The 25,148-nt window shown below is 37.9% G+C and overlaps 1 protein-coding gene across 9 annotated transcripts in view; it reads left to right on the forward strand.

Annotated features, from left to right (window-relative positions):
- The window catches only part of ARHGAP12 (Rho GTPase activating protein 12), a 75,185-nt gene extending 50,675 nt beyond the window's left edge, over positions 1-24,510 (forward strand). For 6 of the 9 annotated variants that reach the window (XM_030228547.2, XM_030228531.2, XM_050970799.1 and 3 more), the window contains 12 exons: positions 111-185; positions 2,969-3,030; positions 4,628-4,709; positions 11,069-11,173; positions 11,527-11,625; positions 14,160-14,268; positions 14,992-15,111; positions 17,995-18,093; positions 20,121-20,198; positions 20,990-21,124; positions 21,395-21,497; positions 21,908-24,510. In XM_030228547.2, coding sequence (XP_030084407.1) covers positions 111-185; positions 2,969-3,030; positions 4,628-4,709; positions 11,069-11,173; positions 11,527-11,625; positions 14,160-14,268; positions 14,992-15,111; positions 17,995-18,093; positions 20,121-20,198; positions 20,990-21,124; positions 21,395-21,497; positions 21,908-22,082 — 1,242 coding nt within the window. In that variant the 3' untranslated portion in view covers positions 22,083-24,510. The remainder of the gene's footprint in view (positions 1-110; positions 186-2,968; positions 3,031-4,627; positions 4,710-11,068; positions 11,174-11,526; positions 11,626-14,159; positions 14,269-14,991; positions 15,112-17,994; positions 18,094-20,120; positions 20,199-20,989; positions 21,125-21,394; positions 21,498-21,907) is intronic. The other 3 variants (XM_030228552.2, XM_050970800.1, XM_050970801.1) reach the window with 2 other exon arrangements.
- Positions 24,511-25,148: the final 638 nt, after the last annotated feature.

Genomic DNA, 25,148 nt, shown 5'->3' on the forward strand with positions numbered 1-25,148 from the left:
ATGAGTGTGTAAATAGAAAGAGAGAAAGTATCTTTAGGTTAAAAAAAATAAAATATTTGTATGAAAGATGATAACAATATCTGTTGACATTGACTATTTGAATTTTATAGGAATCATCAGCTGCTTCTAAGGCCAGTTTTCCTGAAAATGAATCATCTCCTTCTTCACCAAAGCATCAAGCCACAGTCAGTATGCAAAATGTTTAAATAAATAAGTGGATATTGTAGAAACTGAGCTATTCACGATTAGAGAATTGAGGGCAAGCCTTCTTGTTCTTGGGAAAAACAATGGGATAAAATTATTTGAAGACTTTGCATTTAAAAAGGAATGCATTACATCCAGCTCTGCTTTCAGGAAAAAAATGTGAATGTCCTTGGTTTAAATGCAACTTAGTGATAGTAGATTAAGTCAAAAATTCACTGTGGCCAAATTGTGCCTAATGATGTAGAACTTGCTTTGCTTCCTTCAACAGTCACATCTTCTTACATAGCATCTAGAAAATGCTAACAGAAAATTTCCCCCCTTGACAGAATCCCTCACTGTTAGTCAGTAATAGTTGATATCTCTAATTTTGGCTTGTGTTTCAGTCTTCTTAAAAAGATATAGGGGACCTAGCATAAATAGACTGTGTCCTTTTGATTTAGCAGAATAACTTCTGGGAGAAAAACCTTAGCCTGCTAAGCTAAACAGCTTCTTAAATTTCAGTTTATATTTCAAATGTGATCATTCCTTTTTAAACAGCAGGAAATGAATAAAAAACTTCATTTTTCTAATTATTTTTTTTTTTAATTTTGGAACTGTACTACAGTAGCATTGAAATAAGTAACTTGGTCAGTTTTCTTTCTTACTCTGCATGCAGGGAAATAGTTCTCTGGCTTAGTCATGATAATCCATTCTCACAACACTTCAAACAGGTTTTCACAATAAAATAAACGTTGTTTATTAAGCAAGCATAGCTAATAACCTTACACAAATGCATTTATTGGTGCATGTGATCTAATTTCTTTAAATATGGCTCAGATCTTGAATTTTTGAAACTGTATTTTGCAGAAGAGCTCACTCCTGATTTAGGTAATAGAAAAAACATCTGTATGTTCTTTAGCTGTTCCCTGGGATTCAAATATTCCAAAGAAAGCTGATAAGTATTTGAGAATTTTGATCCTTAACCTGCTTTCCTCTTCTTTCTCCTGATTCCATTAATTTTCCCGTTAGTACCCCCTAGTGTTGCTGCTAAGTAGGGCAGTATGATCCTTGCTCTGAATAATTCTCTGAAACATCCCCACTGGTGCCACTGTGAGTAATTGACTAAAACCATGATTTATTTTGGGAAGTGAGCACTGGTTACTCAACTGCTGTGAAAGCTGGCAACAGGCTGTTCTGCTTGTTAAAAGCCAAAGGTTGGTTAAAAGGGTGTAATACGTGGGACTGCTGGTCCCTGCTCCACATGGATTTCAAACAGAGTAATCCAAAGAATGGGATAATTCATTTGTTTGGCCTTTTGGAGAGTGGATGAGGGAAGGGGCTCACTTCTTCTGTTGAAAATACCAGTTTTGGAAAATAATGCTTCTGTCACTGGCTTGGAAAAGCATTTCAGCCCAGTGAAGATATTAAACTGAGTAAGAGCAGCAGTTACCACTGGACTGAAGTAACATCTGATCCACCAGCTAAACACTTTTGTCCTTGATAATGAGTCTTTTCTGTATTTTACATGCTGGGCTTGAAACATGCAGGTGAAATTTTTAAAATCCATGAAAATCTGTGTCTCTGATAAGAGTGTTGTCCATGGTATCCCAGCAAAAAAACCAAAAAGCCAAACAAACAAAAAAACCCCAAAAAACAAACAAACAGAAAAAATCAACCCACTCCCCCACCTTTAAAATTGTATTGTGCAGGTATGGTCTATTTAAATTTGAGATTTAGAGGAAAATTCTGAAGAGGATTTATCTTCTATTTTCATTGGATCTAGAATTGAGGTCATTTTTTTTAATGATAAAACTAATTTGGATCCATTCCCTGGTTGATTGTTTCAACTAATAGCTTATTACATACATTAGGAACTGTTAGAAGCTGTTACTGAAAAGGAATTGATGATAAAATAATTTAGCATTCTTTTAGCACCACTGGCTGGTTAGACAAGGCTGGGGTGTCAGAAAAAAAAGGTAGATTTTCATGCCTCATTTTAAGGTGATGGTTTAAGTGAATCTTTTTATCCTAGAATGCTTTTTGAACATTCCTTCATTTTATTATTTTCACACAGAGACAAGAAATACTCACTTAAAATCTTTGAAACTTGCAAACAGCCTTCTTGTTCAGCACTGTTCTTCTCCCACCAATCACTGACTGGTGTTCAAATTTTTTTTGGTAGGCATGCTAATATAGATGGTTTTCATCAACAAGACATAACTAAGTAGTTTAAAATTTTACTATTTTCCATGGGGATAGGAAAAAAGAGGACATCAAAGAAATGCTTCACTCTTCTGTTTTTAACATGAATATGTTAATTTTTTATGCGCTTCAACCATGTTTTATTTAAAATAAGAAATTATATTAAAATTAATAGGAAGAATTTATATAGGAACTTAGGCTGTTTTTTTTGTCAGCCACCTCCTTTTTTAGTAAAGGACTACTGTGCTATTATTGTATTACTATTATGCAAATCATTTTAAATTTTACATTCATAATTTTCACTGTCTACTATCACAAATTATTTAATTTGGCTTGTCCAAAGAACCTTGGTCTTGATGAGGGAAGGCTTTTTACCATCTGAGTGGTAATAAGCACTTTCCCAGAGGAATTTTGATTTTGCTGATCTCTGAATATTTAAATATGGTTAAAGACAGTTTCTTGAAGTTATGACATGATGGCTCACTGCCAGAAATGGATTATTTGGGGAATTGAATTCTGTGATGTGATGTTAATAGAAGCAGGCTTTCTTTTCTATTTCTTATGTCTTACTCTTATCTTACAGGGTCAAGAAAAGTATGGGTTATTAAATGTGACAAAAATCACAGAAAATGGGAAGAAAGTTCGGTAAGTCTTGGACTTGAAAAGTGCATGTGCTTAGGGTTTATCAAGGGTCTTTTGTATTAGGACAGCATACTGGGGTTTGCAACTTTTTGTGTGAATTTGCCTTAGAGGTTTTCCTGTATGACACAGCTTAACCTTACCCCATATGTTTGTCCCAGTGAGCTAAAGCTAATGGACTGCAGAGAGCCAGAGGCTCATGGATCAGGGCTTCACACAGGCCTGCCATTTCCTGAAGGTGCATTGATGAGAGCTTTCTGAAATGGGGTTGATTGATTGATTTACTGAAGAACAAATCTGTATAGGTTATGGTGTGTCTTGTTCCTTGGATAAAATCAGTGTAAGAGGAGTTTTCAGACTTTCACTTGCTGTGCTTTACTGTCAAAGGAGTGTACATCCATATGCTCCATAATTCTCCCTTCACTGTGCTTGTGAAGGCTTTGGAGCAGTGTATTGCCCAATGTCAGTTTCCTGTAGGTGATTGACCTAATTTCTAACTTTCCTCTGTGTCCCAGGCAGCAATTTACACTATAAATCATAATGTGTAATCAGGTGATGCTGTCTAACTACATTTCTGGTGTTTTGAATCAATGGCAAGTACTGCGAGGCGTGGCACATCCTCAGAGTTAATTTAGATTTGCTTCTTGCCTTTTTTCCCCTTTTTATTTTTTTTTTTTTTGGTAATTTAATCTTTTAGATCTACAGTGTGTTATATCTAGTTCAGTGTTTCCCAGAGCTGTGATACACAAAGCATGCTTGTTCTGAGGATTAAAGAGCCAACACCCAGCTGTTATTGTAGACCCACCCTGACCTAGTCCAGTCTGGCTGGGCAGCACATCTGACCTCCAGCCTGGTTCCTCAGAGTTCTTCTAAGAGTTTGCCAGGGCTGGGCAGACAGTGGTGTGTGTGAGCTGCTGCTGGTGCAATGTGCTGTCATCATTTACGTTGCATCTGCTGGAATCATTGATCTGGATTGTTGCACTGCTGAACAGAAAGATGCATTGTGGCCATCCTGTCACTTTGAGAGCTGTTAAGTAATAATTCATGTTGGGCAATGGGAATAGATATTTAGGGCTTGTCAAGATTTTTTTAAAAAAATAACCTCAGGAGGACAGGTCTGCTGGCATAAAATCAAATAGTCAGACAACTGAAACAACTTGTTCTTTCTCTTAATTTTTCAGATGTGTAGGAAATACTTTTTTGCCAATATAAAGGAGCTTATTACATAAACATGGGACAGTCGCATCTCAGATCAACGAATTTCAGAATTATGCAGTAGTTTGGCATGTTCTGTTAAGTACACAGTGAGCTGAGCGTTCCAGATTAGCCCCTTTGAAATTATAATTGCATGGTGTTTCTCTTGGTGTACTGCTTCTACTGCTAATTAGCTTTGTTTGATTTAGACTTTGATGGTCAGGCTGGGATTGTTAACATATGTTTCCTTCTACAAATATGATAGCAATTAAGACTTGCTGATGCCACTAATGACTATATATGTGCTTAACTATATTAACTTACAGGTCAGCTGAGCAACAATGATGAACAGTTTAAATATCTGCTTTCAGAGGCAATTTATTTTATGTTTGTTTACAATTATTTACAGAAAGAATTGGATGTCATCATGGGCAGTGTTACAAGGGTCATCACTGCTGTTCACTAAAACTCAAGGAAGTGGAACTGGCTGGGTAAGCCCAGGAACAACCCCCACCCTCATTGAAGTGTTAGTCATGTAAAGCACAATAAACTAAAGCCCTCTTATTTGCAGGGCCTAAATACCTATATATATATACACCCAATACAGAAAAAAAAACCTGTGTAGAAGTTGGCAAGAAAATAGTTTTGTGTAACCATAATGTAATTATGATGTAGAGTAAGAAGAAAACCAGTTGTATGTGTGTATTTTTGACATTCAGGTACTCCTTAGACTTGAAGTTATTTCTCCAGGCCAAATACTTTTGTGTTCTGTACTAATGTGTTTGTCGAAACAGTTTGTGTGTTTTACCATTCTTGGATATTTTTTTGTAAACTCCAGGTAATTTTGAATGTGATACATATAATGAAGAAAATAGTCTGACACATGGCTTCTTGCCCTGGCCTATTTGAGCAATGCAGTATTGATGTCTTATGATTTAGTCTTTGTCTTGCTGGATTCCGTTTTGTTCTTGGTCTTCATACTGGATGACAAGTACTTGTACTTATTTTGTTGTCTGATGAAGACCAAAACAGAAACATCACACTGAAGATGATGATTATTCAATTTTTTTATCACCTCTAGTGTAATAGCACTGTCATTAAATTTGCTGTATTTATCCAGCTGCATTCTTGCATTAATAGGTATAGAAATGGCTCTTTATCTATGGCTTTCATTGCCTTTTTAGGAGGTCTGACATTAAACTGTGTGAATCTCCTGTAATTAGTAAAGACAGGCCAGAGCCAGTGTTCATTATTTCCATATATTGTCATGTGAATTCCAGCAAAATTGCCTGTTACAGACCTGTGCTATCTTGCTGTGCTTTACTGGTCTTTCTGCTTGCCTCACTTTCTCCTGCTGTGCTTCATTATGGATAATGAATTGGAATTGACAATTGCTTTCTATAGTATTGAGGTTTTTTCAGACCTCTAAATTTATTTTTCCCTCCTTCTGTAGAAGGGGTGGTTGGAAGAAAATAGATGAGGATGGATAAATAAAATTTGGAGTAGAAGAGAATGAAAAAGGTAAAGCTGGGCAAGATGATCATGCAGAGGGAAGAAAGAAAAACAATAAAGATTAAAGGCATGAAAGAAGATCATTACACTGTATGGCAGGAAGTGGATTTTGGTGACTTCTGTGATTGACTTTTGCAGCCAAAGATCCAAAAAGTGTTTTAGTTTTACAGATATTAATAGGCATATTGCAAAGTAAAAGTTCTGCCTACGTAACTAGTCAAGTTCCAAAATCTCAGTCACAGCTACTAATACTCTTAATTCAGGTGTGGCTGTAAATCAAAAGAACTGTCTTGGCCAGCTGTATGTTGATATTAAAACACACAATGCTAAACTGTTCATGAATATATAATAATGTTATAAATGATGTGTGCCCAAATTAATCATCCATTAAAGAGAAGCTATAAGCAGAGTTGTATGATTTATGAGCACTAGTGTAAGTCATGTTATGCCAGATGGAACAATTTCAAAATAAATAAGAATCTTAACAAATAAATTTAAAAATAAAAATGTGTAAATTCTTTTGATAATTTAAGTGAAGCAGAAGTGCCGAAGTCAGAATATTTCTGTGAGACACTACCAATTGTGTATACTGTTAAGCACTAGAGCAGGGTCAGCAAAATAAATATCAACAGTACAGAGAGAATAAAATGAAGCTGGAAATATTAAAATAGAATCTCTCTCAAGGACCTGATGTTTTACACCTGCATAATCATAGCTGACTTTGTAGATATGTAATTGAGTGTTCAACACACACTCTTCTTGGTCTCTGTAGGCAATTTTTGTTTTTAAGGTATTCAAAATTCCACCTCACCTCTCAAACTTTGTTCTGTGTCCATATTTTAATAAGGTGAAGTCAAGTCTAACAGTTTGACATATGATAAGAATTACATTTCTTCTTCACCTTATGAGAATATTTAGCATTCATCTAGTGATTGATATAACCATATCTTCTTTTTTTGTGCATTGTTTTTTGACTTCATCACTTTTCTTCCTTTTTCTCATCAAGTCATTTTGCCAAGGGGGCTCAATTCCTGAGCTCTTGCTCTCGCTGCTTTCTTCTTGGAAAAATGCTCTCAGTCATCGACCTGCTGTCACCTATGTAAACTCTGCCCAAGTTTCAGCTATCACTGTATGTGTTCTTGTTGCATGCCTCTTGTCACTGTAAGGCTATTTGCCACTAATCCTGAAAGGAAACTTGAATTTTTCCAAGATTTCGTTTTGACACTTCATATAACAGCACATTTATCTTGTTTGCTGTTTTTGAAAGTCATCCAAGGTGCAAATTAACACAAGTTTATTGCAATAATCCTGTAATTGTTCCACTGGAACAAAGTAGAAAGCGTATCTGGTTCATTGGTGCTAGAATGATAATCCCAAATTTGCCTACTATCTGAACCACTAGTGCCTTGACTAATAAGCAGCATGATCTTCTGAGTTTTTTAACAGATATTTTGTCTGATTTATTCTAACACAACTAATTTGGAATCTTTTTATGGTGCCTATGATGCCTTTGATACAATGGTGTACATATTGTTTGATAATTCTAGCTGCAATTGGAATACCCAAAAATGTAAATGTTATGCACAAAGAGGTGAAAGGAAAAGAGCACAAGGATATTCTGGCAATATTCCACATACAGAAAACTCGTGTAAATTTGTAGGGGTTTTATATGTAATTTAAGCATCTTCTGTGCTTGAAAATGCCAAACACAGAAGGGCTGCCTATCAAAGATTCATTAATTAACCTTGTGTTTAAAATTATTCAACTGTCTTGTTCTTGTTTGTGAAATTAATTACTCTGTATGTGGAAGCCTGGAACAGATAACTTGTGAACAGTTTGGTAGCCTTGTAAAAGGCTACTTCTTATAAGAAGATTTGGATGTTTTTTAAAGTATTTTTCATTCAGTTTTTGGTGTGAATGAGATGTATTATTGTCAAAGTGACAGGGCTTCATAAAGCAAAGAAAATGACAAGTGCTTAGAAGGATTCATCTGTCAGTTTCTGTTAGAGGGACGTGTCCTCAGTGACAAGTACAGTGGTGGCAAACCAAGCCTGTAAACTTCCCAAACATCAAGGAAACAGATGCTCTTCAAGATTCATCTGAGCAAACTCTTGTTGGTGTTACACAACTGTGATTTTAGCCAAGGATGTTATGTGTGCATTACTACAGTTCATCAGTATTGCACTGCTGATTATGCAGGAGCTCAGATACTTTTGTGAAAACTTTTTGGAATGCAAATGGTCCTATCAGTCTTGTTTAAAAACAATCATTCATTTTGCTGTGACAATAGAGAATTTTTTTCTCTTTTTTTTTTTTTTTTTTTTTTTTAATATTTTCAGCTTAAGCTGTAGTTTTGAAGCTCCCCTGCCAGCCAAAAAGGAGCTTCTGTCTCCACAGCTTTCTTCCACAGTCCACCCGTGGATGAGGAGGACTTGGAATTAGAGCATCCTACCCAACTCTAATTAGAAACAGAATTACAAGAATGTCAGGTGTCATTTGTACATCCAAAGTCTTCCCATAAATAACTTCCAGTTCTGTTTCCAAAGAATGCTAGAGTGTGTCACAGTACAGACTGTGTGGTTTGACCCTGTGCAGGCTTCCAGGACTTGGAGAAAATCCTGAAAAGATTAAAAATTTATTTATTGATGTCAATCTTCAAGGCTGTCCTTAAGCTGCACAGGCAGCTGCTCTATCTAAAGCCAAGAAAACACCTTATTCTTTCCAAAAAGTTACCTCTCCCATGCAATCAGCATAAGTACATCCCATGACAATGTTTTTTGTCTAAAAAAAGCTGCCAGAAGTGACTGTAGGACAGCTTCATATCTAGGGCAGCTGGCAGCACCACATATAGACCTCTCCCTCCTTTACACTGCTGCCCTTTCCAAAATTCCCAGACAGCTCAAAAGAGGAATCCAGTAAGAGTAAGGTGTTTGCTCAGTAAGAGCTGGATTTCTCTTGACTCATGCTGACTAGGGTAGCACTGTTTTGTGAAAGCAGACTTAATATCTGTGTGGCAGCAGATGCAAAAGGAAAGGCTTTTTTTTGAGCTCTGTCAGCAGAACCTGCTGGCTTCAGGAGGGTTCAGTTGCCTTCAGCAACCTTTTGTGCAGGTTGTGTGAGCAGCCCTGTGCAGCACTTGCTCCTGAAAGCTTTAAGGAGGGAAATGGCTGCTGGCATCTCATTTTCCTAGATCTGGGAGCAGAAAAGAACCTTGACAGGAAAGCTCAAAGGAGAGCCTGCATGGTAAACTTGGAATGTCCTTGAATAAAAGGGCTGTGACAAGTATGTAATGTGTTGGTGTTTAAGAAGAGCTTTGCAGGGTAGCTGGATTATTTGCCTGGGTTTTCCCATCCTTGGCTCTCACACAGCAGTTTGGCCAACATTTGAGTGAAGGAGTGGTAAAAGTCTTCTTTTTTTTCCCCTTTTGGCTTTAGTTTTTGTTTTCTTCTGTGCTTCTCTGAAATGCTGAGAAGGGAGTCAGGCCAAAAAGATGGGTACAGTGTAAAGCTGGAGGTAGTGCTGTAATCTGTCAGGTGTGGATTCAGCAAGCTAATGTAGTGGAGGGCTTTTCTTTTGGTCAAAACAGCATTGATAGGTAACATTTTTTTCTTGTTATGTGCTGATGTCACCTGTAGCAAGTCCTGTCCTGTGATTCTCAGCATCATGTGGGCCATGGCTTTAACTAATCACCCCCCTGCCCCAATCCTGTAGAGGACTTTGGCACTAGTTTCCTGTTCTCTCCAGTGCCAAACTCTATAAATTGATTTAATTTTTTTCCAACACGCAGCAAGATTGATCTAGACTGCCAGGAAGTGCGTCTGGGACACTTTGGATGAGTGTGCAGCAGCTATGTGACTTTCTCTTGAACTTGCAGCTGCTGCTAGAGCCAGAAAGGCCCAGAGATTGTTCCTTTGGACTCTGCTGCTGAGCTGGGCTTCTCTCAAAAGCTCTACTGTAATCAATAAGACATGTTCTTGGAGGAGGTATCTGAGAATTAAGTTAGGAAGTGGAAGGTGGTGTGGATTTTTTTCCCCAAGTGCTAATTGGCATTGGATAAATTAGAAGTACAGCCCTATTCTGATATTTCATGGGTAAAATAAAGAAGTTGTGATGCTGCTTTCCATTCAACACTTCATTGCCCTTAGGATTTTAGACATGGAGATTTTCCAGTGGTAAACAGCTTTTCTGAGACACAATTAGCATTAATTAACATCCATGCTGGGAGTTTCATCAGAAGCAGCAGATTAGTCCTGTTTTCTGAACCATCTTTTCTCCCCTTGGGTATGGCTGTTCTTGTACAGGCTGGAAACTTGTGTTTGCAGCAAGGAGCTTGTCCTGGGGCTTGGGTCCCCCAGAGCTGTCACAGGAGCAGCACTCACACATCAAAAGCTTCCTGAAGAAATGAGAACCTTTCAGGGGGAGCAGATGCTGCAAGCTTTCTCTGGAACTACAGCGTGAAATCTCTGTGCTATAACTGAAGGACTTCCAGCTTTCCCTGTTCCAAATTTTACTTGTGTCACTTGCAATTGGAGCTTTTTTGTTTGTGTGGGCCACTGAGCTGGTTTCCTTGAGGAATTACATTTCAAAGTGATGTGGTGTATGTTGAAATCATAGTAAAACTACTTTATTTTGAAAAATTCTGATACCTAATATAAATGTGAAGGTAGGAGGTAAGAATAGCTCCCTGAGGTTTTCCTCTAAATTGTTTGAAGGGGTTACTTGTGGGTTATTTGCTCTTTAGTAAACAGACAGTGAGTTCTGTTTACTTGGTAGGACATACATACATAAAAGTGTTGGGGGGTAAATGTTTTTTTAAAAAATATAAATAGAGAAATGTACAAACTGAGAGTGCTCTTTCAGTGTGGAGGGATGTGATTTCTGTCCAGCAAGCCTACTGTTTCTGGTTTGATTTTTGGTTTTATATACAACCACTGATTAAGTGGCAGAATGTTTGGGGGTGTTTTGTTCAGTTACTTATTAGCTGGTTTTGTTTAAAGCTTGGGACTATCTTGGCTTAAATCAAGCTACAATCAAATGTTGTATGGACTTCTGCCATTTGTGATAGGAAAAAAATCTCTGCTGGAATCTGATTGGCATTTAAATTTGCAGAACTTTGAGGGCTTTAAGCTGAGCAGCTTGTAACAGACATGCTTAAAGGTTGTTCTGTGGAAGGTTTTTTGTTTTCCTGGTGTCATGCCTGTTGATTGGTGGCAAAGTATTATATCTATCTGGTCTAAGTTGTATAGACTATAAATAATACATGTTATATTAAAAAGATTGCAAGACTATAAAGAATTTCCTCAGGTTTAATTTTATCACTGTTGGTAATTTTTTCCAGAAGTTTGGTGTTAATCAGTCTAAGCCAGAATTTACAGTGGATCTCAAAGGGGCTTTGATTGACTGGGCCTCGAAGGACAAATCCAGCAAAAAGAATGTTATTGAGGTAAATTATTTTATTTAAATGCAGAATTATATGCACCTCAATTACTGATGTATGAAATTTTCTGTAAGCTTAAAATCACAAACTTATAAAACTGAATTTTATCCACATCTACTTGCTTAAATGTAGCTGTTAGTACCTGCAAGAAATGTCCATTTTTAATATGTTTGTATGGGATATGCTTTGCAATTTTAAGCAGACTGTTAATGGCTGTTCTCACTGCTGAATGTTCTTGAGTGTCTGTGTATTAGCTAACAATTTTGCCAGTGAGAAGTTTATTTTGATTTAAGTAATTTTACTTCTGAACTGTAGTGTGTTTATCAGTTCTGATGATATCTGTTTTTATTTCTTTAAAGCTAAAAACCCGCCAAGGTACTGAGCTCTTAATTCAATCAGATAATGACAGCTTTATTAATGAATGGTATAAAGTTCTTAACTACACCATCAATAACCAGGTATGTATTTATATCATGAAGGTTCCATTTTCACAGTAATATTATTTAGTAAACTAATTGATATAGCAACTTCCAGAGTTTCATGTGCATCTTCATTTACTGATTTTCTTGAGAGCAGGCAGGAGTTTGAGGATAGGGCAGTTCCTGGTGGTGATGATAGTGGCAAAGGGAGAAGGATGGTCCACTGGCTTAAGATGCAGGAGTTGTGGGCTGACATCCATCAGAAATGAACTTACTTCTCTGGCCAAATACTTGTTCTGTCTCAGTGACCTGAAAGGTTCTGATAGAGAGGGAATGAAAGGGGCAGAATGGCCAAGGGATAACTTAATGACATACATTTATTAGCATTTGATACTCTTTTCACTTATTATGGCTGCACTGAAGTGCAGATTAAAAGTCCTGGCAAAATACTGTAATATCTCTTCTTATCTGACAGCATAATGCCAAGTATTTAATTATCAGGGAAGTGCTCAAGTGTTTGCTTTTGATATTGCCAAATAGGATTAACAGTTTTTTAATTCAGAAGTTGGAGGAGATCTTGGAGAAAATATTGCTCTCTATCAGGTTTACTTCATGTGTATTCTTACTTTTTAATAGTTCCAGGCTTGGCTGCTGTCCATTGGCTCCAGTTTTGTTGCTTTCAATGCCAGTCACTGGCTTTCATTTCTCTTAGCTCTGTTAGTGCTTTTCACATATGGATGTTTTCCACCAAAACACAGCAGGCTAATCTAAATGGTTGAGTTTCTTTCTGAGCACTCATAGTTTAGGTTCCTAATCTGCTCTGTCCCTGGTAGGGGAATGTCATGGCCCTTAGTAACCAGGCAAGGCAGAGTCATCCAGGCACTGAGTGACCCCTTCTCCTGTCTACCCTGTGTAACACAACTGAGGCCACTTCTTCCCTGCTTAAAAAAGAGTGAAGATGGAAAGGCTGAGATATGCTGAGGTGTGAGGTATTACATGTTGGGTTGAGGAATGGTAGAATAAGAAGGGATTATCAGCATTCTGGAGGAAATGGTGATGTATCCTGCTGGGAGCTGGTAGCCAAGAGACCCAAGACTACAAGGCATAAGTCAAGAAAGTGCATTAGACTACCTGATAATTTGAAGCACTGAAGCATTGAGTACAAAAATCCATCAGATCTAAAGCCAACTTTTAATTTTGGAAAGTTTATGGTAATAGTAGCTGTGATCTCTTTCCCGTGACCAAGGTACTATTGCTAGCATGACAAGATGTTCCTCAGAAGAAAAGGCAGATCAGATTCTGTTCTCTTTGCTCCCTCAGGCTGCTGTTGTGGCAATATCCTGTACAAGAGGAACAGCTACCTGCAAAGGATGTGGCTGTTCCTTTAAAACACAGAAATTTCCACATTGTTACTTTAGACTTGTTGCATAGTACAAACTAGATCCCAGATGACTTTTTTCCAAAACATTTAATAGTTTTAAACTGTGCCAATTCTAAAAATCTTTGAGGCCTCTTGAAGAGTGGCAGAGGATCCTTAATGGGGACTTTATTTGGGCAGTTGAATATATTGATCTGTGAGATGTAAAAAGACTATCCAAAGCTTTTGAAAAGGAACAGGAATGAAGGTGTTGAAAGGTAACATTGCCCTACAGGCTAAAGTACAGCGTAGTCCAGAAAGTCATGCTGCTGCTCAGTGCTCTGGAGTGCACAGCCCTGCCTCATTTTTACATTTTCCTTCCTTGTAAAAGAAGGCACTCTGCAGTCAGATTTTTGCAACTGCATAGCAGTCCAGTTCACTTCAGTTGAAGTGAAGTAAGACATGCACAGTTTGGGAAGGGAATATGTTGTACCAAAGCTGAGGAAGTTTCTTTCCCCATTTCCTGGTATGTCTGCAGTCACACACGTAGCCTGGGCTGCCTGTAAGATCAGCAGACTCTGGTATCTGCCTCAACACTTCAACATGATCTGTGTTTTCACTTGACAATGTTTAATGAGAATATGCTGAGATAGCAGGAACACTGGGAAAAAATTTTAGGCACTGGTACACTTATTTTTCAGAGTGAATTCAGTTTGTGTTTTGACAGTAGTGAGATTTTCCAACTGATCTTTCTATTTTCTATTAAGAAACTTTTACTTATAGAGAAAAAAAAAATGGGTAAATGCCCTAGAAGGTTTTTTCTACTCCATCAGTCAGGCATTTCTGTGGCAGACCATTAAATAGGTGATGTTTGTCTATTGGATTTGGAAAATAAGCCCAACCAAGGATCATTTCTGTTGTTTGTTGGTTGATGTAATGGAGTGTTATCATGAAAGATTGGCTGTACTTTGTTCAACGTCCAGCAACATTTTCTTTATCGGGTCTTTTGAATAAATAATGTTTCTCAAAGTTACTCACTCTGCCAATGAGAGTTGTCTCTGAAAATGTTTAACATCTAGAGTTCAGGAAAGAAAAACTGAATGTCATTATAGGGGGAAAACTGTGTATTGTAGAACTGTCTGCAGGAAATACATGTGTTAATGCTGTATTTCTGAACTGGCAAACTGAGCACTGCATATCTTCTTAAATCCAACAGGTAATAGAGTCTGATGAAGCATTAGATGATGAAGTACCAGATTCCCCTGGAGTGGAAAAACAAGACAAAGAGAAAGAGAAAGAAAATAAAGACTCTAAGAAACTTCGTTGTGAGTTGAAAATTTTCCGTTAATTTATTCTAGCAATGGCAGTTTTCACTTTCTGCATCTTCAGTATTTTGTGTAAATAGGGAAGAATTCAAAAATGAATTCTAAAAAAAATGCTAAAATGAAACTTTATAAACAATATAGTTCATTCTACATTTTGATGCCACTTGGTAAATTTTATTCCATGTTTTATTAATCATACTTTAAAAAGGGAAGAAGAAAAGAAGTGTGAAATGTCTTTAGCTCCTGTTGTATGACACATTTAAAACAGGGGAAATAAGCAGTGGTGAAATTAAATATTTTCAAGGTTGTCAAAAGCACAGAAATAGTATCTGACTTACCAGGCAAACTGTTTTCTCTCCTTTCCTTCCAGGCTCTATATGAATTTTTCAAAAAAGTATTTATTTCTTTCAAGATAGTTAAGCTAACAAGAAGCAGGACTGGTTTTGAAGCATAGCTGCATTTTTAAATTTCTACATCAGTTCTATATGTAAGCTAATGTAAGTGTTTAGTGACAGGGTTGTCTCTTGGTAGTTTGAGAAATGGATACTATTTACAAGGAGTTCCAGAGCGTTAAGGAAAAAATTAGGGATGAGTTGCAAATTTGAGTAGATTTTTTGAGTGTTTTGGAGCATAATTGTTTTTTTCTCTTAATGTTGGTTCCTTGGCTGATAAATGCAGTGTTGGTTCTGTGGGTAGTAATGCCAAATGTGTTTTTGTTTTCAGCAGTGAAAGCACCCAGCAATATAGACTCCACAGATCAGAAAAAGACCAAAACGAAGCTCAAGAAGTTTCTTACACGGCGCCCTACGTTACAAGCTGTCCGTGAAAAAGGCTACATTAAGGGTAAATGAACCTTTTTAACAAAGGACATAATTTGAAAAGCTGAATTTAGTAGTTCCTATGTAAAATGGGGTTGAAATGGTCTAGTTTCAGAGTCAAATACATGTGTATAGTTGGTTTAACAAAAGTCTTGGATGTATAGTGGAACTGGTGATTGCTGTACTTCTGAGTGCTGTCGCTAGCCATTAAACTGCTCGGAGGATGCCCTCTCCTTCGGCTCAGTGCTGGCCCAACTGCAGTGAAAACTGGGGGCCCAGGAGCCCCTTTGGACTTGGACTCTGTAGCTAAGAAGCACTGCATTCCACCCTTCTGAGCTGGAAATCCAGATATCTGACCCTCATTTGTGCAAGCAGGGGAAGGATCAGCCCTTTGGGTACAAAGCTGAGTGTGTGTGCTCACCCAAGGGTGTTTTAGTCCAAGTGGAACCAGACAATCATGTGCCATATCGTAAGAAATTAAATATTTAGAAAAACCAGGATGAGGTTACAGGAGGCTTAACTTGAACATCTTTTTCCCATAACCTTTTTTGAATGTATACATTATTTTAATTGTTTCATGAAGAGTGTTACAGATACTCTTGAATCAAAGTTATGAAAGATTTCTTTTAGTCACAATTTGAGAGAATGGTATTTGCACAGGTTTAAGTTAATGTGTTTGTGTAAATTATTGACTCATTGTAAACTCATTGAGTTTTACTCATTGTAAAACTTCATTTATTTATTTATTTGTATGCTTTAGCAGGACTTGTAGGTGATGCTCTACTAGGGTCAAAATAGCATATGGGTAGGCAAATACCAGACCAAATCCTACTGTGATTTGCCTTACCGCATACTTTAACAGGTGTGCTTCTGTTGCATGTGGCATTTGATATATTTGTGTATCTGCAAATATAATTTACTTGTAAATGATGGAAATTTTGTTTGGAATAAGGGAGCATTATTCCCAGACTTTGACGTTTTGCTCTGCTTTACAACTTAGTATTCATGTCATGGCTCAGTGACGGAAGTTCTGACATTGGCAACAGTGAACACTAAGCCAAGTTTAACTTGTACATGTGCGTGCTAATGATTGGATTTTTAATAAAGGCATTAAGGAATGAGGAGTTTGGTTTTTATTTAAAAGCATGGTGTAAGCTTTGAAAGCTGGATGGGCACTGTCCAGCTTTACATTTACTGTATGAATGAAGAATACAGAAGTCTTCATTTAAAAACCCAGTGTACTTTTGTGGCTGCTGCAGAACAAGCTTAGTAAATGGGAAGCTTGGCAAATCCAGTATGAGCAGAAAAACTAGTGAAAAGTTCTGGAAGAAAAAATCCACTTGAAACAGCATGCACTAAGTGGAGAAGGAACTGTGTTAAAGTTTTTGTTACACGGAAAATCAAAAGTACAGACATTATTTTTAAGATGTGAAGAAAAAATACTATTCCTGTATCTGTTCAAATTATTCAAGTCGAAGACAGTTGTAGCAAATTACTTTGTTACATGCTACTATTTTCTTCTGCTACCTAATCTGCATTGCTTTACCTGCCACAGCTGCATGCTAGCCTGGCTTTCTGCTGCGTGGGCTTTTTCAATCCTTTGCTACTGATTCTGCTTCTAAAGCTCGCTGCGTGAGTAGCTGCCACAGCACCGAGGTGGTGTGGACCACTGGTCTTATCATGTCCAGCTAATAATGCCATTAAATGCCCATTTTCCTACTGTAAAATTGGTTTGGTGTGCTGTTTGGGTTTCCCAAAGCACTAGTCAAGATGCAAGAGTTGTTAATCTACTGAAATTATTGAACATGAAAAATGGGCTAGGTGCTGTGCATGATGCAAATGCAAGAGCAGTCTCTCTTTTGCAGAAGCTCTGAAGTAAGATACACCAGATTCTGGGAAGATGGCCACTTATGTACCTAATTTAACAGAGTAAACAAACCAACAAACACTCCTTCCCTTTAAGAGTGGAATCTTTGCTTCTCTGTCTCAAGACTCCATGTCACTTTCATGCATCTGAACAGAAGAGGCCATCTCTTGTTTGGGCATTTTTGATGAAAGCCATAGAAATGGATCTATCAAAGGTTTTGGTGATAACAATCTGAGCAAGAAGATTTTACATGCTGCTAAAATTCACTGAGACATTGCAAGATTCTCCTCTCTGTCCAAGCTGATTTTCATTTTTGCTCTGCTTTATGATGGAAAATACTCCCCCTGGATTGTGCAGTTTTGAAAATAAGATTCAGATTTACCATTGCCCATAAATATCTGTATTTAAATTCTCACCTTGCAGCCAGGTTGCCTATTCATGGTCAGACTTGCTTCCATTCAGAGCTCTGAGGTAAAAGTCTGTCATTTACAAATTTGTGTCAGAATTTAAAAATGTCAGAAGACTCCACATTAAAGTAAATTAATATCTAATGTTGTGTTAAACAGTGGGTGCAAGGAAAGATGACATTTTGCCGGGTTTTTTCCCAAGCAATGCCAAAAGCTTTCACACCAGTTAAAGTTCATTATCTCTCTGAATTTTTAACAAAGATTGCAATAAATGCATGTTGATCTTGGGACAGGAATAGAGTATAATAGGACACATTTGAATCCATTACTTTTCTTATAACATTGTTGACAAAATGACTCATGAAGTATCACCTGATAGATTAAAAGGATTTCAGTAGCAAAACTTCTTTTCCGGGAGTCTCATGTTTGTGTAGCTGCTGATGCTCTTCTTATTGGGAGCTTTTCTCGCTGGGAGCTGCTGAGAACTCTTTTCAAAACTTTCCTGTTTCCTCTCCAATGCCGCGACAATTGTATCCAGTAGACTTTGCCCTTTGTAGAGGTTTGTTGTAACCTGAACTAGTTCTGTCACTCGTGTCCTGTTCCACTGTAAATCAGTCTCTTTACTTGGTTCCAGATCAAGTTTTTGGTTCAAATCTCACCAGCTTGTGTCAAAGAGAAAACAGCACGGTGCCAAAGTTCGTGAAGCTGTGCATTGAGCATGTTGAAGAACATGGTATGGTTGAATTTTTTGTTTACAAATCTCTCTAGCTCACCACTCTTAATGTTGAACATTTTAATCTTAAAATGCTGTTGGTTTCTTTGGGGAAGCTAATCTGAGACTTGTATCTGCAGTTAGCATTGGGTTTTCAAGAGTGAGGACATAGGACGGATCCAAAGTGGGGAGAGGGGAGGAAATCTTGTATCTGAGAAACTCATCTGCTTCAGTATATTTCAAGCTGAGGAAAAGGCAGGACAACCCCCTGGCAGCAAGGCTCCAAAGGAAGAAGGAGTACAAGAAGTAGTAGAAGAGCTCAGCTCATCAAGTTTGTTTTTTTTTCAGATTTAAAGTGAGACTATTGAAATGCACCTGTTCATTTTTGGAAGGTTTAAGCATGCTAACAATCACTTTGGTTAAAACTTCCTTGAAAAGAACTTTTAGGAAAAAGTTCTGTTCCTGCTCTGTGTATGCACTGACTGCCAGAAGACCAGCCTGTTTGTTTGATGCCCTTCAGCCAGTTACACAAATTGCTATATTTTATGCAATTCTGGAGATTATTAGTGTCCACATATTGACTCAGTTTTTGTTTGCTTTGACTGAAAATATGTATTTCCTACCTAACAACTGAGAGCACTATGTTTGAAAGCTACATGTAACATTCTGGGTTTTCTGCTGTAAAGCACATCTTCACATTTTTGTTGAAAATTTGTTGGTTGTGACTCCTGACTTGGCTGTAGTCTCTGTGGGTTTTCTTGCCTGTTTCTTGCTGTTGTCTTTGCCTTATCTCTTGGAAAAGATGACTGAGAGGGGATTATGGAATCTCCATAATCATCATTCAGATATTTACCAGTCCGTTAATCTGAGAACATTCCCTTGAGTATCAGGGTAAGTGTTACAGGGGAGTATATGTGAATTCTAAGGCATCTTCCATGGGATCTTCATTTAGCCTCTAGTCCTCTTTTTCAATGCTCTATCTTATGGCCTGGGAGGGGAGAAAAACTGCTTCCATTGCATTACTCCAGTTTGACAAGCTGCCACCTTGCTTGTGGCTGCAGGCTTTCTTCCATTTGTGATCTGAAGATTGTGAGAAAGGGGTTATTTTGCTTTGTTCCTTTTTTTTTGTTTTTTATTTTAAAGACAGGACTGCAGTGAAGATAGTGAAGTTTTCCTTTTTTAAATACCTGAGGGGAAGCTGACAGAAATGAACAGCTTTTTTTTCCTACCTCTCCAACTCTTCCTTCTACCAATACACTTCAGATCAGTTCTTTCTGTAAAGGAATGACTAGTGGATTATGGGGAAAAGGGATATGTCAGATGGTGCTGGTAACTGTGCTCTGTTGCATCAGACAACTCCCTGAGGAGCTACAGGGACTTGCAGGTATTCTGGCAACACTCACCCTCTCAGTGGCACTGACTCACCTGCTGCATCCAAGTGGCTTTTCAGATAAATTTTTTACCTCCTAATCACTGCTGAGTAACTGCAGTAGCAACCACAGAGACACAGTTTTCTTCTTCTCTGGTCAAGTGTGCGATCCTGGGGCAAGGGCTGCCCATTTTAGTTCTGTAGGCTGTTGGGTGGCTCTGAGTGTGCATGTGCATCATTCCTTCTCCTTGTAAACCTGGTCATTTGACAACTTTGAGATGCTCTCTATGCATGACTTGATTGGATTTTTCTTAACCATACATTAAAAAATGAGCATCCTATCCACAAAATACCTGGTTATTGCATGTTGGACTCCCATGTATTCCCTGCCCACCCACCAAGAGTATCTTAAACAAGGCATCTGATCTCATTGGGGAAACTTGGAGCTGTTGCCTCATTGCTACTTGAATAGGAAGTTTTAGAGATTACTTTGAGCTCGATGCTGCCAAACTTGTGTCAGCAAATTAAACCCCTTCTGTTTTATATGCCCTGTCCATCAAAACAAGATAGTTTAACTTCTTATTTCTTTGTTACAAGGTGGGTTTCCTTTGCTTTTAATTTTGCTGTGTAGACCTATACATATGTAAGTTATTAAAATGGATTTATCCCTTTGTTTCAGGATTAGATATTGATGGCTTATACAGAGTTAGTGGCAATCTTGCAGTGATACAGAAGCTGAGATTTGCAGTCAATCATGGTAAGCTTCCTCCAGTTACATTACACTGGCATATATTTTCAGATTGTTGAAGTCCATAGAAAGCTAAGGAAAAAGATTTCTCTGTAACTGTAGTATATCATGAGGAATGACTGTCATCCTCAAAGTAAAGTTACTTCAGAATTACAGAACTGACTGTGTAACATACATTACTTGAAAAACCTGATATTCTGGAGGTTTAGTTTTGTGTGGACAATAGAGGCATTGCTAGAACAGAAATCTAAAAAAAGATGGTAACAGAATTTGAGGAAGGGGAATTGTTTGAAACAAAATAACTCACTACCTTATGGAACACCAGCAAGCATGTTGAGCTTTCACTAGCATTAAAATTGTAAGTTTATGGGTTTTTTAGTGAGATTTGCTACTGCCTTTTAGCGGGGAGAAGGCTTAGCTCCTCTTTACTGTACTCTGTGTATAAAACCCTTTCTTCTGGCAGTATCTTATCATGGCCCATCCAGAATCTGACCTCTCATTTCCTGATTGACAGTAAATTTTGTGTTTTGTCAGCAGCTCTTGTTCCCTTCTGGAAAATGCCCTTGGAGTAGTCGGGGAACTGTATGTAGTGCAGTAGGCAGAGTTTAGCCATCTCCATCTGCTGCTGCAGCTCTGTATCCCAGATTGGGATATGGAATGTGCTGAAGTGGAGCAAGTCTTCACTATTTTGAAAGCAATAAGTACAGAAGAATAGTTGGGTTAATTTAAAAAAAAAGAAAAAAGAAAAAAAGCCTTTATAGTTGAACTATTTTCATTAATTATTTATTTTTCTCTCTCAGATGAGAAGCTGGACTTGAATGACAGTAAATGGGAAGATATACATGTCATTACAGGAGCTCTAAAAATGTTCTTCAGAGAATTGCCAGAGCCACTGTTCACTTACAACCACTTCAATGACTTTGTCAATGCAATTAGTAAGTCTGGAGAACTTGCATGTGTTGTTTGGATAAGTCCTGTGCAATTCTAAAGATTATTTTGGACATCAGAAGGATGTTTTTTGGTTGTGAACAGGGTGACATGTCCAAATTGCCTGTCCGTGCTGCCGGGGCCGGCCGGGAGGTGGCAGTGTCCTATCTTGGATTAGCACTGCAAACCATGGCTTTCCTTTCCAGCCTCCTCAAATTTATGCTCTAGTTTTAAACAAAAATACTGAACTTTTGTTTCTCAACCTCACCCTTTTGCAGAGCAAGAACCAAGGCAGCGTGTCCCTGCTGTTAAAGATTTAATCAAACAGTTGCCAAAACCAAATCAGGACACGATGCAGGTACTCTTTAGACACCTAAAAAGGTAAGTGACAGATAGAAGGAAAGACTTTGTGTTGCTGATCTTTCCTTAAAGATAAAGAATCCTGTTTAAAGTACCAAGTGACTGTTCTTACTGCATTTTTTTATACTGGACTTGATAAAAGCATGTATCAGTCTGGATATGAGTTTGCAGAGCACCAGACTTGAGACAGTATGCTGCATAGTTGTGATGTTGGCTGCCAAGTGCTTTAGAGGGACTCTGAGAGGACCAAGAATTTCAAAACAAAACTTTTTTCATAGAGAGGGGAATTACAGCAGCTGTATGTCTTAATAGCAGGACTGCTCATTAAATAAATACTCTGACTAGCCATTTGCTTTGGGATGTGTCTTTTTCTGTCATCCTATTGCCCTAACACTGATAAATCTCTTCTTGTGTATTGTTTTCTCTTTCAGAGTTGTAGAAAATGGAGAAAAGAACCGAATGACCTATCAAAGTATAGCAATAGTTTTTGGTCCAACCTTATTAAAACCAGAGAAAGAGACTGGTAACATAGCAGTCCACACAGTATACCAGAATCAGATTGTAGAGTTAATTCTACTGGAATTGAATTCCATCTTTGGACGCTGACATTTTTCTTGGAGAGGAAACTGGAAGCGATGGGTTGGCAGCAGTACTCCATCAGAAGGAAAACCTCTTGTTGTATATGATGTTTTATGTTTGTGGACCAAGCAGCAACTTGTTTTTTGCACTTTTGGGGAGGGAAGAAACAGGAGAAATGTTTGACCACTTTAATGCAAATTAAAGACAACACTTCAGATTTCTTTGAAAAGTTCAATATAAAAAATGAATTGAAAAGTTTATAGTTTGCCTTTTTAAAGTATCATTGGAAAAAATTAATATAGGTTCATACACTGGATTTCTTGGAGAGTAAAACTAATAATCTCAGACTGGATAATCTGGAATTTATTCTCAAAATTCTTCCATATGATGGGGAAAAGTCCTACCATTTTTCCCAGTATGGAAAAATTCAGTGAAGTTACATCTTAAGCTTGTTTATTGCAACCTACTTAGATCTGTATGACACTTTTCCAAGGGGTTTCTGCATGCCCGACTGTCCTAGACTTGCACTAACAGTTTGGTTTAGTTATTCAGATCTAATTCTTCCCTTGATGTCTGCTGCCCTCTGTCCTTCTTTTTCTCGTTTTGCTTTGTTGTTTTTTTTTTTTTGTTTTGTTTTGTTTTTTGTTCTGTCTTTTTTTTTTTGTGGGGCTTGTTTGTTTTGTTTTGTTGTTTGTTTGTTTGTTTGGATTTTTTTACCTCTTTCTTTCCTCCTTTTTTTTCTCCAGCAGCCTCTCTGGAAGTTCTTTGCTGCTTCATAGAGCAGCACACTATTACGCTATTTCAAACACTGAACTTGTAAGAATATCCAGCAATGGTTATTTGTCGTGGGGCATAATAGAAGTAATATTTAATAAACATGTTCATTTTTCAGGGTATGTCCTGAGCTAAGTTTTGTGTTATACTGATCTAAAGCTAAAGTCCTAAGTGAATACCGACTGTAACACTGTATTGAGTTCTTGGTATAATGCTGTGGTAGTGGAAGTTCATTCTTGATGTAAATACAGGCTGTCCTTTTGATTCCTGTATATAAGTCAGTTCTTGTATAGTTGAAGAACACTTTAGTCACACATTTCTAATCATGGGTAGATTAGCTACAGTAGCATAATGTTTCCAGTGGATGTCTGGGTTTCAGCAGGGAAACAGGTTCTGGGGAGGGAGGGAGATCTAACTGTGTGCACTTTTAGATGTTAATTACATTTGCGGGCAAATAACTGTAATGCAAATGGTACTGGAGAAATACTGAGTGTGCTTGCTAAATTGTTAATGCACTACAAGAAGAGCCTTTTAGATTATTTAATATGTACAGGATACATTAGAAAAATGTATTATGAATTCTAACATCTGCAGATAGTGAAAGTCATGTTTTGATAGATAGCTGTTTGATGGAATCCACTATGCTAAATTTAAGATTTTCTTTTTACATTAATGTAGAATAATTTGTAAAATTGGTTTTGAAAGATTTTGTTACAGGGAGCATGGTTTGCTGAAGATTTTTTTAAATGTATTTTTCTAGACTAACTGCTGTACCTGACATATTTGTTATGTCTAACCTGAATAAAGAAAACCAATAGTTCTTTTAGAGTTTACCATACCCACTTCAGACAACACGAGCCCCCTTTGAACAAGACCAATGTATCTTACCCTTTAGCATGGATGGATACCACTTGTGACAAAGAGCTGTCACGCTGGACTGAAATATCAATGCCTACTTTATAACCTGACAATTTTAGGAACTTCCCGGTCCCCTTCTTTAACAACTTGAATTCTAACATAAGGTTCAGAGAGGGCAGAAGTAATTTATGGATATAAATTTGCAGTCTTTAAAACACATCCCAGCCTGGAGCCCGCTGTACAGGAAACAGTTATGTTGAGGAGGGGATTGTGTCAGTAGCCTTGGCTCTGTCCCTGTCACACACAGCCCTGGCTGGCAGCAGAGGGGGCGTGTGGTGACACACTGAGCTGTAACCAGACTGATGGTACGAGAATTTCACGAGCATAGGGCTTGCATGAAAAGTTTTTGGAGATGACAGAGGAGATTAGTAACCTTGTGGCTTTCTCAGTGTCTTCTTGTGGTAATGGTGAAGTCTTGTGGTTTGTTGCAAAGCGACCTGGGTGAGAACTGTGAAAGCCCTGTCTCAGAGGTGTGTTGTCAGCCTCCCTCTGGGCTGTCACACTGAGCAGTGCTGAGCCTGTGCCCTAACCTACTAGAAAATATTGACTGAGTTGGAATCTGTGGCTGTACATTATTGAAACCCTGCCTTTGGCTGTAAAGGAAGAATTCCTGCTGCTACATGAGAGGGCTTGTTCACCGGTCACCTTTTGTTGCGAGTGTTCCCTTTTTGAAAGGAAGAATGCCTTTTTAGAGCAATTGATTTTGAGGATGTCACAGTTTTCCTTGTATTCCCCAAAAATAAAGCATTTTGTTATTACAATATCTAGTTATCTAGTATGGTTTTGTGCAGTGAAGTTGTATTAATATTCTAATTTTTAGTTTGGGGAGGGAGGAGGATTCTTTTTAATTGAAGGAGGTGTAGGCAAACACTTGAAACATTCAGGAAGAGGAAGAAGTCCAAGCTGATGGTACATTTGTTGTGGCCAGCATGAAACCATGTATGTCACCACATTAGTGCTTGAAAGATCTTGTCTTGTTCCTGCAGTTAGCTTTCTTTTAAGTAATCAAAACGAGGGATCTGCACAAAGACACCAGGGGAAAGCTATGTGTATCAGATGAAACATAGTTAATTTTTTATATTCCTCAGTTCAGGCTCTATGTCAGATTTCGTTCTGGTTCAAAATCACTTTAAAGCCTGGATATAAATTTTTTGGGGCCATGACCGCTCAAAGGAAACTGGAGGTCCAATATTATGTATTGGTGCCAGCTGAAATTTTTGTTCCAGCACTAGAGCTGTGTTCAGCTACACAGCAGTAGTACCAAGCAACTTTCAGCCATACTTGATCTGTACTGGTTACAGGTTTCTTCACTTTGAAGCTGGAGAGAGAAGTGGGCACAGAAAAGGCAAGGCAAATATGCACAGTCATTTCATGTAAACTAATTTTTTTAATTCGGAGTTG

The sequence above is a fragment of the Serinus canaria genome, chromosome 2, assembly GCF_022539315.1.
Source record: "Serinus canaria isolate serCan28SL12 chromosome 2, serCan2020, whole genome shotgun sequence".
Classification (NCBI taxonomy): domain Eukaryota; kingdom Metazoa; phylum Chordata; class Aves; order Passeriformes; family Fringillidae; genus Serinus; species Serinus canaria.